We start from the raw sequence: 18,507 nt of genomic DNA, 5'->3' as shown, positions 1-18,507 counted from the left end.
TGGTTTTAGATCCATTTCACATAATAATGACCACTTGTGGTTACAATGCTTCCATCAACGAATGTAAGTGGTTTTCATTGTGATTTATATCAAAATCCCCTGAAAAACAAGATGGTGCACCTCAAGTAGCTCATCCTGATGAATTAATATCATTTCCCTGTGTAATGTTGCTGATTTCACTTCACTTTTCATTTTTGGGGGGGATTTTTTTTTCTTTAGTTTGTTTTCTATTTTTAGATAAACATGTAAATGTCTGTTGATTCTGAAACCAAAATATACATTTTTTTTTTAATTATCCATAGAAATGTTTTCTTCACCTCATTCAGAGACAATTTGCAGAACTCCACTCACACTTGGATGATAATGATGTTGCCACCTATTGGAGAACTGCTGTAAAAACAAGAACGCCAAGAAATGTTCAGTCACAGCAATGTGATTAAATATCTGACAGCTAAAATCGTAATAAATTCTGACTTGAAAGTGGGAACGTCTCTCTGTTTAAGCTCCAATTAAATTCAGTGAGAAGTGCTGCCAAACTCTTGAATAAAATAAAGATTAATTCTCTGGTGTAAATGGAATTATATATTTCGATTAATGACTGATTAAGTGTTGTGCATTTACTTCCGCTGAAGCTAAAGAAGAACAAGTCTGATTGCAGGTTTGGCTGCCTTTTATTAAGCAATTACCCATGCAGTTTTTATACTCTCATATCATCTAAACACATTCATGCTGCTGTGGCGGCAGTATACTTCTGAGTTTATATGCTTAACACCTGCAGTTGCGTACAAAGTGACTCAAACTGTAGCGTGTGCGACTTCTTCCAATATCTCATCAAATTAAAGATGTGTTTAATTTTTCAGGATGCGAGTACGACTGGAAATATTGTCAAATTTCTCATCAGTGAATGACAAAACACTCCGCTCCTTAGAAATTCCACTTAAATCATATGGTTTATAATTCATAGACAATGTTAATAAATGCTCCAGCCATTAATATACAAATATATCATAACGTCACCAACCTCACTCAACCTCTCTCTGCACCTACATTAAAAACACCTTTTGAAGAACAACACAAGTACCCCAAACCCGAGTGTATCTAAAATACATTTTAATCTTGCTGAAATTTGTTTTCACAATATTGTTTACAATATTAATCTGTCTTCTTTCTCTTCGTCCTTCTTCATTATTGTCTCAAAACAGAACTGTACAATCATGTTCATGTAAATTGTTCTACATCAAGGCACAAGACAACAGCCGTTGTGGGGGGGCCTTGGGTAGGCTGATCTTTAATGGCGTCCCTCTGGCACACAGAAGGAAAACAAAAACAAAAACAAACAAAAAAACAGGGAACCCGCGGGAGAAAGGGAGAAGTATGGAAAATGTAGGAACATGGATCACAAATGGGGAGGAGTGATGGAGGGAGGGGCGATATGTGCTCTAACAGGAGGAAGAAAATAAGGTGATAACCACTGCTTCTTTTCTTTTATTTTCCAGTGATAGTAACGTATAAAAAAACAAAAACAGCAATAGGATGTTTTTTTTTGTTTCTTCAGGAGTTCATTTGTTCATAAATTAAAGTGCTTCTTTTTTTTTTTTTCTTCTTTTTCTCTTATTTGCCAAAAGCAAAAGGGTCACTAACAGGATGGAAGAAAGGAACAAAAGTCCCGTGCTTCGTTTTGTTTTTTTCATGTAAGAATGTGAGAGAGTGGATAAAGGGCCACTTCAGTGTTTATTTTCTGCTAGATTTTGATTTTGTTGATTTTTTTTTTCCTCCAGTTTTTTCTGATGTTTTCTTGTTGGGGTGTCAACCTGGGATAGAGAGAAAAGAAGCAAAGGATCAAATGTAAATCCCGTTCAATATTTACAAACCTTCAAATGATGAGCTAGTGTCTAAACTGAATTACTCCTGACAACAACACAATCTCTGTAACACTGTTTTGTCATGTTTTTTTAATCTATTATATTTTTTTTGAAAATACCTCATCAATCAGAACTATTCTCTGAGACTGATGAGCATTTACTCACCGTTTCCCTGAAGGTTTTGGAGCGTTCACATTTGGACGCTTCTCCTCCGCCTGCCGAAGGCCTTGGCACCGACGTTGGTGGGGACAAAGTTGCTGTTGCCCATTCCCCCCGACCGGCTGAGGAAGTCCGCCAGGCGATGAGTCACACAGGTTGCCGTGTTGCAGGCTCGCTTCTGTGCGGTAACGCTGCTTCAGGAGAACAAAGTTGGGGTTAATGCAAAGAATATTGGTGATATTCATCCACTGACATTCAAAGCACGGCATGCAAAATGGAACTGTACCCTCTGAGGGGTTATTCATTTCCTTACCTTTGCGCACGATGACAGCTTCAGAAGTTATTTTTAAGGCTCTCTATCAAATTGTTTTCAAGCAAGCCTAAGAATGAAAATGAGCTAAGGCTTCCTGGTATAAAAATATGTTTATTGAACAAGAAACATGGTGTCGCATGAGTGGATCATTTATTATTGTTTCGGAGAAGTGATCTCTCTCAACTGTGGAACGCCATCAAACGACTCCTTGTACAGTACACAGAGATGGACATCTGAACCGGCTCCTGAAGTACATTTATGACAACATAATCTGATTGTCTGAGATGGTAAAGACCAATAATGTTGGGGTGGCAGGGTTGGGGGGAGGGAGGGGAGGGGGGTTCATAACTGAAAATTTGGTTGCAGTTAAAAAGGTAAAATTCTTCACATTTCAATCAAGCAGGTAAACTCAACATGCACTTGCAAATCGAAAAATAATTAGGTAAAGGACAAGGACATGAGGGGAGAAAACAGGAAAGAAAAGGACAGGGAGAGGAGAGGAGGTAGAAGAGGGGCTGGGGGGTGACGAGGGTTTAGATGCTGTCAAACGTCTCGCCGTAGCTTGCATAGCTGTCACTCTCAGGCGCACTGCGCTTCTTGCCGGGCGTTCCTGCTCCCACGTTCGTGCGAGGGAATGTCTGCAACTTGTGCAGCTCCTGAGACAGTTTGCCCAACACACAGGTGCTGAGGTTGGAGCAGCGCTTGGTTAGGGGTCTGCCCATGCTGTCGGGGAGGGGACACATGCAGAGAACAGGCTCATAGATTTGGGAAAACATGCAAGTATCTTTCTTTTTCCTCTTACATTTGCAAACTGCCCCCACCCCCCAACATGCAAACTTTTCTCGTGCCATCACAGGTATCAAACAATAGAAATAAAAAAATCGTACCCCTCTAGCATCATGCTTTTGTCAATTCTCCCCACCATAAAAAAAAACCCCAAACCTGTCATCCATACCCTCATGCTCCACCCCCACCCTGGTCCTTCCCCTCTCACTCCATCTTTTACACCCACAGAACAAACAGAAACCAGTCGCTTCCCACTGTCATGCAACTCCACTTAACTGAGATCATGCACACTTATTCGTTCCATTAGGCACACACTGCTCACATGCCCGGCAGGCAGGCTCAAAATAGTCATCTTTTCAAACAAAGTCACAATCAAACTCATCCATGCGGGAGCGCGGCCACGACAGAGAATAGGGACTCTTTTTTTTTTCTTTTTTATCTTTTCTTGGAATGAGTTTTTTATCACATCTACTGATAAGTACATACCTCTATACCCGATTGAACCCGTATAGACGCACTTGTTGAAGTGAAAACAACATTTTAAATGTGCCCTCAAATAATAAACAAGATCCAGAATGGGAGCTAAAATTAAAAACAACAACAAAAAAACCCTAATCTGTCCGCTCAACCATTTCATTTTGTTTCATGAAGTAGTTCTCAATTCTGTTCCTGTGTTAGGAACAACTGCTTTTCGTCATTTGTACCTGTTTCCTTCAGTCTCCTGCTGCTCCATCTCCTCCGCTGTCATCTGCACAAACTCCTTGATGATAGCATTCAGTAACCTTCGCGCCTCGTAGTCCGTGAGCGTGACTCGGTCTGACATGGACTCTATACCCGGTCTGTGGCAAAGAGGGTGAGTGGGGAGGTGGAGGGGGGTCAAAGAGGTGATGGAGATTTGCATTAAAGCCTTTGCTAGAACAATCACCTGTAGTTAAAAGGAGGATGGGGGGAGGTTGAGGTTGAGGTTGGGGAGGGGGACGGTGGAAGGTGGGGGGGCGTCATCAAGAGCGATGACGTCTGAGTCCGAGGGCTCCTGGCCAAAGCAGCAAAACAATCTGCAGAAAGTGCCCCATCTGAGAGAGCGGCTGAGGAGCAAGCGGCTTTAGATTTATTAGAGAATCGATTTCCTCATGGGAACAGGCTTGAACGGGACTTCATGTAAATACACAGACCCCATTCATCTCCCCTCAGCTCACTTCCATTTTGTTGTTGTTTTTCTTTCCCACTTTAATTTTCACTTCAGCTAAAACTGAGAATATTTTTAATTTATTGACATCAAATGTGAAAAACAGCATATACTCCCTGCAGAATTGCATACATTTTTAGAGAGTAAAATAAAATAGGAACTCTCATTTGACCCTCTGTTTCTATTGTCCTCTAATTTCTTCAAATCTTTCCAGGAGCACAGTTTTCTGCTTATAAAAAGAGGGGTGGGGGGGATCTTCAATAGTGAAAAATATAAGCAAATTTTCATCAAAACCCCTCTATTCTTCTGGTTTAAATTCATTCTTCCACTTTTTAATATATTTACTGGAAGCAAATTTTCAGCAATAATGTAGAATGTGATAAATGTGTGAAGTATTGTGCGTTCAGTATCTCACCTGGCAGGGGCGGCTTGTGAGCAGTACATCTGGCAAATGACCAAGGCGTAGGCAACAAGGAAAGCAGAGATCTTCAACATAACCATGGTCCCCTACACAGCAAGACAAGACACCCCCATCAGCTCTTAGTGCACAAGAATGTAAGAACTTACAAAATAAGTTCTCAAGTCACCGACGAATTTATCTACAGAGCAAAAATCAACAACAAAAAAGACATGAGATATACTTGCAAGGTCCTGTTGTGTTGAGTGGAAGATGCAACAAGAAAACTGGCATTTCCAGAGAAGTGAGCTCAGCTTTACTACATCTCTGCCTGCTGCTATGACGCTCTGGTCTCCTGCTGAACATCCTTGCTTTTACTTCTAAACATCACCCATCAAAACCGAGCCACATAACAATCTCCCCTGCTGTCCTCCAGCAAGACGCACTGTTCCTTCCAAAACATCCAGCCGAAAGCACAGGACAGGTAGTTCTCTCTCATCGTACACTGCAGGTCCCAGAGTGTGACATGCCTGCAGGTGGAAGGGTGTGTGTGTGTGTGTGTGTGTGTGTGTGTGTGTGTGTGTGTGGTAGTCCTAGAGTGTGTGAGGCATGTTGCACTTGCACGAGCTGGAAGAGGAGGGGTGAAAGGGAAGGTGGTGGTGGTGGTGGTGGTGGTGGGGGGGGGGGGGGGGGCGCGAGGCTTGCCAACTCCCTAAGGGACCAGTGCATTAGTGTAATGAGCTGCTAGCACTCCTCTCTCTCTCTCTCTCTTTCTCAATCACACACACATACTCATTCAAACCTGCTGTCCATCGTTTCCTCATCCCTTTCCTCTTTTATTTACTCTTCTTTATCCCAGCCTTTTCCGATTAAGTTCCTTTCTTTCACTGTCTTTCCTTTCTCTCCCAATTTCCACCTCTGTCTCTCCTTGGCCTTCACGTAGCAGCCTGGACCCTCACAAGAGTGGTGATACTGGTGACCCCCGTGGTCACACTCCAATCCCATTACCAACACCATCACGTCACTGCGGTGTAAGGCAACGACTGCCTCCTTCTGCTCTGCATGCCAGCAGCTTGAAACACACAGTCAAATGCCAACACATCGCCCATCAGTAAAGTCAAGACTTACCTTCAGTGATAATCACCCAGCAAAAAAATAAATAAATATATATCTATGAATCTCTGTGAAAACACTCGAAGTTGACTTTCTCTCAACTTGCAGAACAACTCTTGATTCTGTTGCATGCAGCGCCAACGCACCAGTCTATATATCCCACCACTTGGATTTGTGCATTGACTGTGTAGGTGTTTAATTATCTGCCAGCAGCCAATCAAATCGCTCTGATGCTTCGGGGAGCCAATGGGACACCTCGCCTCAGTCTTGGCTCACTAATAAGGGATATGGCTTTGCAGTGACGTCATTCCCCAGTCACTAAGTGCTCCATTCACAAAATCCACCAGTCATTCGGACCATTTGCTCTCCCCAATTTGCATTGATGTCATTAATTAAATAGGAAGCAAACCAAACTGGTGGTGGTGCTTCTCCACCACCAGCAATAAATATTTTAAGAACCTTCCAAAAAAATGTTACATTGCACGCTATATCTCAAATGCCAAATCGATACGGGCCCCCACTCTCCCAACTAAGCACTTGCAGGCGGGGCCATCTGCTGGGGAGGGATGTATACTACACAATGACGCACTCCCCAGGCTCTTCATTCATAATGTTACTAGGATAAGTCAGGAACTACACCAACTACGCCTCTGATCAGCATCTAACACACAATCAACTTCTGTATTCTGATTGTTGTTGATTTGATTTAAAGAAATACCATGTGATTTGTCACAAATTGTGAACGAGTATCGCGCAGCACGAGTCAACTCAACCACTATTACTCTCAGGTGACATAGCAGTGTGCAAATTCTATTTTTTTCCAACTTCTGCGCCCTTTTTTTAGCGGGGAAAACCTCTATCAAAGTAGCGTGTACGTAATAAAACCTCCGCTGAGTATGACAGCCTCCCCACAACAGTGAAAACTATATTGAGCTAATAGAGTGATACCAGAGTCAGTAATGATGACTGCTGCCCGGGCCTCCTCCCACACACTGAGTAAACGAGTTGTCCTCGGCAAAGACCAATCGATGAAAGCCTCCGACAAGAGCCGTTTCTCAAAAGCAATTACACAACTGTTTGTTGTGCGCCATCGTCTCAATTCTCTTCCTTTTCATTAGTGTGCAGAAGAGCATATGTGGACCATCTTACCATGTGTGTATGGGTCCATGCACACTAAAGCATTAGCGTGTTCGATATGTGTGTGTCTGTGTAAATCTATGCACAGTGAACAAAATGAATGGCTGTACAGTCAGGGGGTGTGCGTGTGTGTAAATCTGTGTGTATGTGCTAGATTATATGTCAGAGTAAAAAGCAGGGGAGGGGTTGCCTCTCCTTGTCTGCGTCATGGAGGAACCCCATTAGACAGGATCAGCCTTTTAGTGCTATTGAGCCACAAGGCTCAGCATGTCAGGTGCTAAATCACAGCCGAGGAGACAGCTCTAGGTCTCCAGCCACATCTGCGTACCTACATCGCTTCTCTACCTACATATCTGCTGTCCTGCCTAACTTCTCCTAGTCACCATGGGACCAGGAGGGCTTTAAACAGAATCAGAAGTTTCTCTTTAACTCTGATTATGAATTTAGCCTTTCTAATTTATCCCAAAACATTTAAACCCTTTTGAAAATTGTGTACCCTTCGGTAAACTTTATACCCTTTCTGTTACGCAAAATATTTACTTGTACTCTTTACTTCTGAAGTAACAAATACTTTGAGGGAGAATTCTTCTAAAGGGTACCTGTGAGTATAGAACTGTCCTTGTCTTGTAACATTCTTCATACTCCATCAAGTTCTAAGCCAAACTGCCCATTTACACGGAAACCTACATCCCCTGTCAATATGTAATACGTACTGTGCAATATTCCTACCTAACCTTCTACTTCATCCCCTGCCTGGTAATGGTTCACAAGTAACAGAAACAGAGCACTAAAGTTCACTTTGACAGCCAAGGTGAGGTAAAGCTAAAGTAAAAAAAGAGCAGTGAGCGGACCCTCGTGCTCGTCAGGGTATGTGTTTGTTTCCCGGAGTGAGACGGAGGTGAAACCCGCTAATATTTGGACTTTGCATGAAAGAGCAGAGTTATGCCGGCACTGTGGTGTAAATATCATTGCCTGTGTCCACTAGGTGGCGCTGGAGAACACACACAATATATTTTGTTGCTGTACATCTGGTAAACACAATGTCATATTAACCTAAGTAAATGTTTGTTACATCAGCCTTACTTCCTGTCACCTCTAGGAGGCGCTATGGTTTAAATTCAGCTTGTAGATGTCTTCAGGCCGGGACACTCATCAGACATCTGAAGTTTGAAGAAGATCAGATCACTTGAAGTCCAGTATCAACAGTCAGGTGTCTCATTACAAAATATTGAAATTAGCCAACTCACCACGCAAAGTTAAACTAAAACTCACAGTTTTCTGTGTACCTGGCCAAATTTGAGATGAATGCGGTCAACCACGGAGGAGGAGGAGTGCATCGAAGTGTGACAACAAAAAAAAACCTGTCGCTACCTACGCTATGACTGATCTGCCCCAGTATTGAATGCATTCCTTAGTCCATTTTACAATCTTCCACCAACTTTGGTGAAAATCCACCTCAGAAAAACAACAAGCACTATTGCTTTCATATTCAACTGGACAAATCAAGGCTGCTACAGTATGTATCATTCTTTAAAAAAAGGTGTTTTTGCCTAACACTGTTTGTGTGTGTGGTCATGTCATGCATAAGATCACACACATCTGTATAGTCTATATACCGCATGTCCATGTGCTGGTTTGTGCATCTCTACTGTACGTGCAGGCTTACGTATACTCATCCAGCGTGGGTGTTTCTTTTTGGGTCATCTGCATCACTCTTCACCCCAGGGAGCCACACAGGCCATCCAGACTCCTTCAAAGTTTTTCCCTCAGTTCCTGGAAATAAAAAACTTTGGAGCGCTGAGTCAATACGGTAACCTTTGAAGCCAGGCCTCCCCCAGCTGAGATCGCCGTGCCCATCCTAGTGTAACTTATTACTGGGGACACAATGATCCCTCCGTCTGCTGCTGCTGAACTATTGGATGTGCTCAGACGTTATGCTATATGTCATATTAATGCCTCACTTCTATTGGGCGAAGTATCTCCTGTTTAAAGACAACGCACACCTAAATACATGAGGCTTACACACACATAACTGGTGTTATTGATATGAGTGGACATGTAAAGCTGCAGAGCTATACGTCTTTAATGACTGAGCCCATTACAGAGCTGATAAATATTTCACATCTCACACACACACACACACACACACAATTGCGTTGCTGCATCAGCACAAATGCATTGCCATGTGTCAACGGTTCGGTTCAGTTTGGACTAATGAATCTCATGTGGACAGTAAATGTGATGAAAGTGCAATGGTTTTAAAATGCATTCTCTTATGATATCACATCTGTGGCTGTAGCTTGTTGTCCGCTGGAAAAACAAATGAAAACATTTCATGGATAGATACGCGTGTTGTTTTTTCAAAGTATTACGAGAGTTCAGGGTGCAACAATTTATCAGTCCTCTGTTGTTATCGGCTGATATTTGTCTTATTGATCATCATTGAGCAACAACAACCACCCAATCTTGCACAAACTAGTGAAACGCCTGTGAAAATTTAACCCATACGGTTCAGATTTATGCGGCAGCTCAGATCATTTTGTCACTTTTCAGCCATGTTACTATTCTGAGTATCTGTAGCAGTACTGGCCCAGAATTATGGTGTTTCTGTAGTGAAAAAGCCTTAATATGTAACTAGAAAAGCACCCAGTATATGCTTACCCCCACCCCATCAAGTGCAAACCACCATCACAGCCCTTCTTGATGCTTTTCTTTGTCTCCACTAGGATTATAATAGTTTTGGATTTTCATTTTAGTTGAGTTTTATTTCATTTTGACTTTTTTTCCCCCTCCAATTCAGTAGGTTTTAGTCAGTTTTTTGTGTGGTTTGAAATTTTTTTTATATTTTCAAAAATGCTTAGTTTTTGTTTTTTTTTCATACTGAGGTATTTGTCAGGTGAATGATTCAAAGGAGGTCAAGAGTGAGTACTGTATAATAAAATTCAACAAAATATAACACTTTAATAAAAAAAAAAAGAAGAAGGGTGAGTTAATAACTGACTGAACTTTTGGCTGAACTCCACCCTTAATGAAAACATAATAATCCATTACAAGTGGAAATTGTGTGTGTGTGTGTCACAGAGAGACACACCTTAAAACCATACAGACTCACTAAAAACTCAAAAATAATTGGAAAAAAAAAACAAACAAAGATGTTCAGGCAATCTGGTTAACATTCCAGTCTCAATAAACAAGTTAACCAGTCAATCTTCCCGCTTGTGGTGTTTACTTACCAGCAGCGATTTGGTCGTCGGTGAGCGCAGGCCATCATAGTTTTCTCCTTCACCGTGCTACCTGGCTGGGATGTTGCTTGTCTCCTCACAGCGGCTAGTTACTCACAAGTAGCTACTCACAGCGGGTCCCTTCTCTCAGCGACTCTACTCAAGGCGGCTAGCTACTCCCAGCGGCTAGCTGTTCACAGGTAGCTACTCACAGCGACTAGCCACTCACAGCGACTCTACTCCTAGCGGCTAGCTTGTTTAGGTACTCAGATTAGCCGCCTTTTTCCAGCTTTTTAAATGCACTTTGAAATTCGTGTTTTTTTTTTCCAATTTGAGAAACAAGCCACATATTTTGTATGTTTCCACTACAAGGTACTGGCTTTATCCCACTCATCTTTTTTTTTTTTTTTTTTTTTTTTTTGCCGCTCTCTCCCAAATTTTGCTGCAGCCGTGAATTATCGCTGACTGTGAAAATGAAGTGACGTCACGGAGGAGCGTCAAGGTGCTGCTGCCAGCTGGCGTAAACCTGCCAGAGTAGAATAAATCTATCGTAAGAATCCCACCAAGAGGCTTATCTTTAACTGACAGGGATGAAAAAGAAGCGACTTGCAACTATAAGTTTAGTTCGTTTTAGTTAGTTTTGCAAACAGCAATATAGTTTAAGTTGGTTATCTGTTTTTGTCTTAATTTTCGTGTTGATTTATTTCAGCTAACGAAATTATTTTTTTCAATATTAGTTTTAATTTTTTTTATATATATAATAACCTTGGTCTTCACAGGATTGTGTGGCCCTAGATGGACATGATGAAGCGGTTCCTCAATAATTAATTATGCCACAGGACACAGTACAGGTGGTGTTTGGAGGAGGGGCACGAGCTGCTGCTCACTCCACCCACACAACACAATAATGAGAGTGATATTGGATCTTCACTGCATATTTGTTATTTCACTTTCAATAACTCGCAAACCAAACGATTGAAAGCAGAATAATGAATGTGTCTTTGATTCTCGGGAAAGGGAAGAACAATTTAGAACCGCTGGTTTCAATACCTGAAGTTCCTGTGCCGCCCACAGACAGAGCTCAGGCCTTCTCTCTCTGATGATGACATTCTGGGAAATGCAGGAAATTACTAAGTAAAACATAAATATCCACTTGATGGTGATGGACTTGAACACAGTTAAGGAAGTTGTAAGTTGTCACACGTTCAATACATATTGAACAATGACATTTTCTCTGTGAGCTGTTCTTTTTTCCCTCTTCTTCTTTTAGCAGCATGATGTATCACTAATAAAATGTCAATAGTTTTATGGGTACTTTGTCCAGTCCTTAGTTATTCATTACTCACAGGAAGAGGTGTTTGCACCAAAGTGGATTAGTTTGTTCCTTCATGCAAAATCTAAATATCATCAGGTTTGGCCTCCCTCTCGCTCTGTGGAACAGCACAGCAGACGAGTACAGGCCCCAGCACCAAAAAGTGAAAGGGGGCCAAAAGTTCATTTTGGTGGAGGCATGGGTTCTCTGACTGCCTCTAGTTTCTGGACATATTTTTTGATCTGCTACTTCTTCCACACAACCAAACTGACATATTAGTGACACAATGAAGGACAAGAACAAGTGAAAGCCAGACTACTCATCTCAGAAGCTCTGAATGTAACCAGCATTATAACGTCATACTTTTCCAAGTACAAAAACCATCCATCACCTTCGTAGTACAGAGAGTGTTGATAGGGTCAGAGCAGGGTGATATGATCTATGAATGGCACCGTTCACCATTGGGCACCTCCCAGTCAGTTGAGGCCAGACCAATCCAGATAAATCACTTCCTGAAGAGAAAGGAAGGCGAAACAGCACTTAAGTCATTATCCAGCTGCAGCCTCCTGTAATGGCTCTCAATCTTCAAATCCAATCAGTGGCTTGCCACCACAAAGGAGGCTCGCCACCTGATTAAATGCAAGTTCAAGTGGTGAAACCGGTGTCACTTTGTGGTTTTACATCACGGAATGGGTGCACTGTGTTTAAACACCTGGGACGGTGGTGTGTTCCCTGGGATCAACAGGAGCGGCAGAGAGCTGCGTGTGCGTCGCATCAAGCAGGTGTCGCAGCCGGGAACTTGATGCCAAACCTGTTAAGCCAGCTGAGCAGAGGGCCACTCTGCATTTAGGACAGCAGCCTGTGTAATCTCAAGGAGCATGTTTAAGTTTCCAGATGACTGTTCATCCCCAAACATTAGGGAGATTACATTCAATTGCTGAAACCTCAAAGCATCAATCAGGGGCCTTCAGTGTTGCAGCGTGGGAGTGATGCCGGTGACTGGCTCTGACATCACTGTCTGAGCTGCAGTTGCTTGTGTCTACTCCACATTCATTCAGGAAAAAAGGATCAAATGAAAAAGAGACCTCTCAGCAATCGATAGCTCAACGCTCACAAATGCTGTGGACGGTTGCAGGAAGCACAAAAGAGAGTTGGCCTCTCTGAAAAGTGCCTGTTGGAAGCCATATTGATCATGATTACACAAGAATTTATGAAGCGATCTGACCAGCAGAAATGTGGTGGAGTAACATTCAGGCTGTGCCGCTAACATGCTTGCCAGCCCAGCTACATAAAATCCTACAAAGATCCTTCGCTTATTCCATCTGCTCATAGGCTCGAGCTGAAAGCATAACCCTGCTTTATCAAAATGGGAGGGTAATTTGCATAATTTACTCAATAGTACACTGAAGAAAACTTGAAAAGAGCAATTAGGAAGTCACACAAAAAAATGTCTTTACCGAGGACTTTTTCTTTTGCTGCCTACTGCATCGCCCTCTACTGGCTATTTGAATTAGTCGTTTTTAACCTTATGCATGCTCAAACTGAAAGGGTGTGCGCTTCAGTGTGTGTGGCTCGACCTCTCGCACTCTGTGATACTGATCAACACTCAGCCCACACCACATACATACAGTTTTGTTTTTATTTCATGGACCTCGCAACAACTAAGTCCAACTATTTGCCATGAATAAAGCTGATTCAAGCGCCATGTGCAGGCCTACCACAATGAATAGTTCACCATTTGCTAGATTCCTCTGGACAGTTGACTCCTCATATATCCTCCCGTTAATAAATATTCATAAATGACAGCGCAGGGGTGTATGATACACACGTGTGTCAAACATGGCGCGGAAGTACCAAGGACCCTTATACCTGATCAAACTTTGTTTTCCTGTCTGCTCAGACACCTTCTCTTTGCCATAGAACAGTGCTAAAAGGGGATCCCTCAAAGATTGCATTCTCTTAGTCACTGTCTATACACCAGCCAACATAAATAGATATGAAGAGAACAATAACTATGGGGAAGACAGTCTGATAAAAAATAAAATCTGATTATTGGACCTTTAATGGACAGAATGTACTGTACTGTAATTCATATTTCAAGGCATCATCCAAGAGCAGAAACTGTGGGTCAAGTAAACTCCCTCAAAAGCAAACTGAGCTGTTCTATTAAGATGCCAGTCATGCTTTGGATGCTGTATATGCAATTGTTTTTGCTCGTATTACTCAGACGCACCTCCAGAAACCATGGAGTGACTCAGGCTGCTGCCCTGTCACAGGCTGGCCAGAGGGAAGCAGTTCCTCTGAAGTATCTTAAGGAAACTTGGCTCTCATCTTTGGAGTCATTTCAGATTCAATCACACTTGATCAACTTGGACCGCATCCTATGGTATTTATAGAAAGTTAAACGTTATGCGGTTATAAAGTCTGGCCACAACCCAGGATTCTGCCTTCATTTCTGCCTCTGCAGCAAAACTGAGAGATGGAAAATTTTGACTCAAAGTAGAACTCAAAAATGGTCAAGTGGCAGTGAAACTGTACTGGAAAACCGTAATTACCAGACAAAAACATGAATTTGAAAATGATGTACTGATACGCCCATTGATAAATTCAATCAAATTTAAGCTATGGTCCAAATCATGAGTCTGCTCTGTAGCAAGTGTTTCTTTCTTAAAAGTTCTCAGAGTTTAATTTTGGATTATCTTTTGCGGCATTTTTGCTTCAGAACCTCTTTCTCCCTCTTTCATTCGAAACAAGTTTGCCCCTACAAAGAACGGAAGAATCATTCTTTCCTAGAGCTTGATCTCCCTTCTAGAGGAAAGCATTTCAAACTATGAACATCATGATTCCTGACCCATGAACCTCTTTTTCTTGTTATATCCCCCTCGTTGACATAATTGAGTCTACCAGTTAATGGTTTGGTCCGAATAGTAATGAAATAATATGGCGTTCATTGCATTTTTTTTAACCACCTGAAATGAGGCAGTTTCTCCAATCAGTGAAATGCAATTAAAGATGTCCTTCACTCATAAAAGTCACTGTTGTAGCATGAGAGCGGCTGGAGTGGGAGAGGCCATTAAGGGGCTGAATGAATAGATTAGGCGGAGCAGCCAGGTGTCTCCACAACGTTTCTATCAAAGGCCCCATTCAGACGTGGCATTAATGTGTCCTGGGCCATACATGGATGTGGGTGGAGGTGTCAGCCCTCCTCGGTCACACTGGTGAAGCACAGATATCTGAACATGAAGGGTGCTTTCACACCCACCTTGTTTAGTTCGGTTGAACCAAAGCCCTCAGCTGCTGTTCATTTAGGCAGGTGTGAACACAGCAATCCAAAAGGAGATTAAACAAGCGAAACAAAACCCAGTTAAAGAAATTTATTGCACTGTTCTTCCAAACAAACACGGGCGCAGTCTACTTTCAAACTTTTGACTTGTCAGAACATCTGAACCATAGCAGTCTGTAAAGACCAATAGCTCCAGGATAACTATGCTAGTCTGAACACAGGAGCTTCTTTCCATGTTGCTCTCTTGCCACCGTGACTGAAACATCGACCAGCAAACAGGAAATGTTCTTATGTTGCTCTCTTTCTTCTTCTTCTTTTGGGCTGATTCTCATTTGGTAAACTAGTTTATTACCAGCATATCTGCCACCTAATGTGGTTTGTCATGATGCGCTTTAAAGCACTTGGATTGTTCTCCCAGAAGTTTCTAAAACTTGAAAATATTTCCTGACTCAGTTGCAGATTTGGATTTGTTTATCACTGTAAGATGGGGCACGGTTTTTCACGTTTTCATTAATTTTCTCAGAAATTATTTCATGGATTATTTATTTAACCTTAATTTTACCAGGTTTTCACTTGAGATCAGTTGATCTCTTTTCCAAGCGAGACCTGGCCAATTATATGAACAAAAAAAAAAAAATCAGGCTAATTACCAGTGATAATTAATGTGTAGGATTTTGTGCCGATCCTGATAGAAGTTTATGAGTAAGTTATTGCCTCGGAGGAGAACTGTGCTCTTGGAGTGCACTTCTAATTTGTTAAGTGTTGACGTCAGTGTGAAGCTCACTGAACTGAAATTCACACGAGTGAGAAACTGAACTATCACATGGCAGACTGCCTTTCCTGTCACACATTCACATTGTGAAATACATCATTGTCTTGAAATCGGATCAGGACCAACGACACAATGAGTAGAGTGACTCATAAAGAGGGCGAGCTGTAAACCCCTCCCTCCGTCTTCCAACACTCCCAGTCTTGTGCCATCACAGGAGGAGACTGACGTCAGAGGATGTGCAATAAACTCAACATGAAGTTTGAGTTGATTTGTGGTTGACACTGTTTTGCTGCTGTCCAGTCATAATTCAGTGATAGTAAACAGATCATTGCAGTGTTTTCTGACAGAAGACAATAATTTCAACTCCAAAAGTCTAAACTCAAAGTATTTTTACTCCAAACCTCCAGAGCAGGATGAGTGAGTGCTATTACTGCTTAAACATTTGCTGGCGAGCCAAAGTCATGATTGGATGTCTCCATCCTGCCGGCTTGGCATCATCAGTGTTTCTGCATTGACACTTATGAGAGAAGACAAAGGAGCAAATGGTCCTGGTGCATTTGTTTTTCAGGATTTCTACTTTGTTACTTCCCATTTCTGATCATTGCACAGTACGTGTCATTCCGCCTGAGCCTGATCAGAACATTCAGGTGTTCTGGCGCTGGTGTGGGTGCATCCCCTCACATCAAAAATCCATTACTCTATAAAAGTAATGGATTATAGAACCCTAATGACTAATCTGGAATCAGCTTCTTCCAGGAAAAGTGAAGAGAATTATTCAGTCACAACAGGCTGATTGCTGTTCGCCGTTACCAATGACTCAAATGAAAGCAGACGAGTTGGCTGACGTATCAAAAAGGATAAATGAGGGGAGATGACGCCGCACCATCCACAGAGAGCGATGGCGGTCTCTGAATGGATTGATGGGTATGAAAATGACAGCAGAAAATGAAGCTTTTTCACATGTTTTAGACAACACCAACCATCCTCAACAACAGCAAATAAGGGGCTTTCCTTTTAAAGAATAGTCATCATCCCACCGGTAGAAGACCTTAAATTGCTTTTTCCTTTGACGTGTCACATCTGTACATCTTTTATGAAAGAGACAACTTGTTTCTATGCAGCTGTATAGATATAGCTATATAGCCATCTTAGCTTCATAGACTGAGACTATCTATCTCACTCCTGATATTATTAAGTGCTCCTCAACACGTTGCTTTTTTAGCCAGAAAAGAGCTTCTTCAGCCATTTGCCAGTGAAATGCTGCCTAAGCACTTTGGTCATCATCAGGAAACTGACGGCAGCGAGCAGGATCTCTGCAAGATTCCCTACTCGCCTCTTCTCTTGCATGCAGCACTGCACTCTGGCCCCTGCTGTAGCAAATATTAAAGTCAGTGATGTCATACAGTGTAAGCTCACATAAAACGTATTGGGGGAGGGACTGAGATTTTTTTTTTGCTATGTTTGCTGTGAGGCTGGTGACCCCTGACCTGCAGTGTTGTAACGTAGCTACCAGAGCAATGCAACCCTGGCCGAGCAGCCACCTTTGATGCGGCACCACATGGGTGACCTATTTAAAGCAACACATGGTGGAATATGTAGCCACACTCAAGGCAACATTATTTTTGTTATTGTTTCATGTATAATAATTAGAAGGCAGGATTGGTAAGATTGCAAAAAACATCCAGTTTTTGGTCTCAGCCCATTGTGATCTTACAGCTCCTTCCTGTGTGGTTCAAACAAATCGAAATCCATGAATGGGTGGAGGAAGGGCTGGACACTCTCTCTTCTACTCCTGAAACTCCCTCCATCGTCCCCCTGCCACCACGTGCCAGCGCAGAGTCCACATCGTGTCTTGGACCCATCACACAGTGACTCAGACTGCTCTCCATTTGAAAAATTAAGCGAGGGGGGGGGGGGGGGCGTTTGGCAGATTTAAATGAGACTCCAGGAAAAAAAAAAAAAGAAACATGCTGAGCTCAGCACAGGTCCTACAATCTCAATCACAAAGTAGGAGGTTGGCGCACTGATGTAATGGTCCGCCGCCGTGCTGCCGCTGCCTTGGCAGAGGAGGAGAGCTCGTCAGCATAGCCCTACTAATTCCCCCTCTCTAAGGTGGCCCACCCCTCCCTGGATCAAGGGTACATCAGATAGCATTGGACATCACGAGCAATGGCTGGACTTACAACCAGGCTGACCTACGAGCATTTACCAGCTCCACATCAGCGTCTCAGGCCACCAATGTTCATGCATCACTAATAATGTTCCAGTACTTCACAAGAACGCTGACTGGGTTTGTAATGAAGGATAGACGTTTTCAAATGGGAACATTTTTCACTAAAGCAACATATATGTCCACTGATAGCTCTGTCGTATGTTCTCCACCATTACCTCTTGGATGAATCCATCTGAATCCTCCCACAACTGGCATTTATTTGACTGCACACATCAGGGAGAGTGGGAGAAGCCACAGGATATTTCCAAAAATCTGTTAGGAGGAATAAGACAGCATGCCACTCACTGGGCTGTATCACCTGTTGCTCCACAATTATGGAATATTCCTCTGTAAAAAAGAAAGAAAGAAAGAAAGAAAGAAAGAAAGAAAGAAAGAAAGAAAGAAAGAAAGAAAGAAAGAAAGAAAGAAAGAAAGAAGGCAATCACCCGTCTGGTTCTGAGATCAATACGGCAACATCAGAGTCAACTGAATAAAAACTAATTCACTTCGTTATTGAGCAAGACGCAGTAACCATGTGAAGTCTGAGGGAATGGGTGGGCTGAGGTGAAACACCCTGACATTTGTCTGCCTGCCTAGATGCAATTCAAGATGGTTTACATTAATTGTGTTGATGCTGATGCACTTTTGAATATGTCCATATTGTCCGTGATACAAACTGCCCTTTGGAGGATGTTCATTATTTCTATGTTTAAGCAAATAAACTTTTTTTTTTCAGAACATGACAAAGAAAATA

General features: G+C 42.3%; 1 protein-coding gene across 6 annotated transcripts; it reads right to left on the bottom strand.

The window, feature by feature from the left end:
• Positions 1 to 867: 867 nt before the first annotated feature.
• LOC147259311 (calcitonin gene-related peptide 1-like) lies at positions 868 to 10,684 on the bottom strand. Of its 6 annotated transcripts, none has more exons than XM_086207904.1 (6): positions 10,187 to 10,684; positions 8,620 to 8,726; positions 4,722 to 4,813; positions 3,825 to 3,959; positions 2,028 to 2,215; positions 868 to 1,811 (listed from the first exon to the last, which is right to left on the bottom strand). In XM_086207904.1, exons 3-5 carry the CDS (start codon positions 4,805 to 4,807, stop codon positions 2,053 to 2,055), a joined length of 384 nt encoding a protein of 127 aa, XP_086064030.1. In that variant the 5' UTR covers positions 4,808 to 4,813; positions 8,620 to 8,726; positions 10,187 to 10,684; the 3' UTR covers positions 868 to 1,811; positions 2,028 to 2,052. The 6 variants fall into 6 exon arrangements, with proteins under 6 accessions (XP_086064030.1, XP_086064031.1, XP_086064027.1 ...); XM_086207905.1 differs by having other exon boundaries at positions 2,028 to 2,212; positions 10,187 to 10,683; XM_086207901.1 differs by lacking the exons at positions 868 to 1,811; positions 2,028 to 2,215 and adding an exon at positions 2,225 to 3,057 and having other exon boundaries at positions 8,620 to 8,740; positions 10,187 to 10,670.
• Between the last annotated feature and the right edge of the window lie 7,823 nt (positions 10,685 to 18,507).

This window comes from Aulostomus chinensis, chromosome 7 (assembly GCF_037954235.1).
Source record: "Aulostomus chinensis isolate RoL2024-O1b breed Wild chromosome 7, RoL_Achi_v1.0, whole genome shotgun sequence".
In the NCBI taxonomy this organism is placed as follows: Eukaryota; Metazoa; Chordata; class Actinopteri; order Syngnathiformes; family Aulostomidae; genus Aulostomus; species Aulostomus chinensis.
Note: the sequence above shows the minus strand (reverse complement) of the source record. Positions and strands in the feature narration are given on the sequence as shown.

Coding starts and splice junctions, on each gene's coding strand:
- LOC147259311 (XM_086207903.1), bottom strand. CDS start 4,807: ATGGTTATGTTGAAGATCTCTGCTTTCCTTGTTGCCTACGCCTTGGTC. Junction 3,960..4,721: donor TCACAAGCCGCCCCTGCCAG/GTGAGATACTGA, acceptor TCTTTGCCACAG/ACCGGGTATAGAGTCCATGT. Junction 3,058..3,824: donor CAGGAGACTGAAGGAAACAG/GTACAAATGACG, acceptor CCTCCCCGACAG/CATGGGCAGACCCCTAACCA.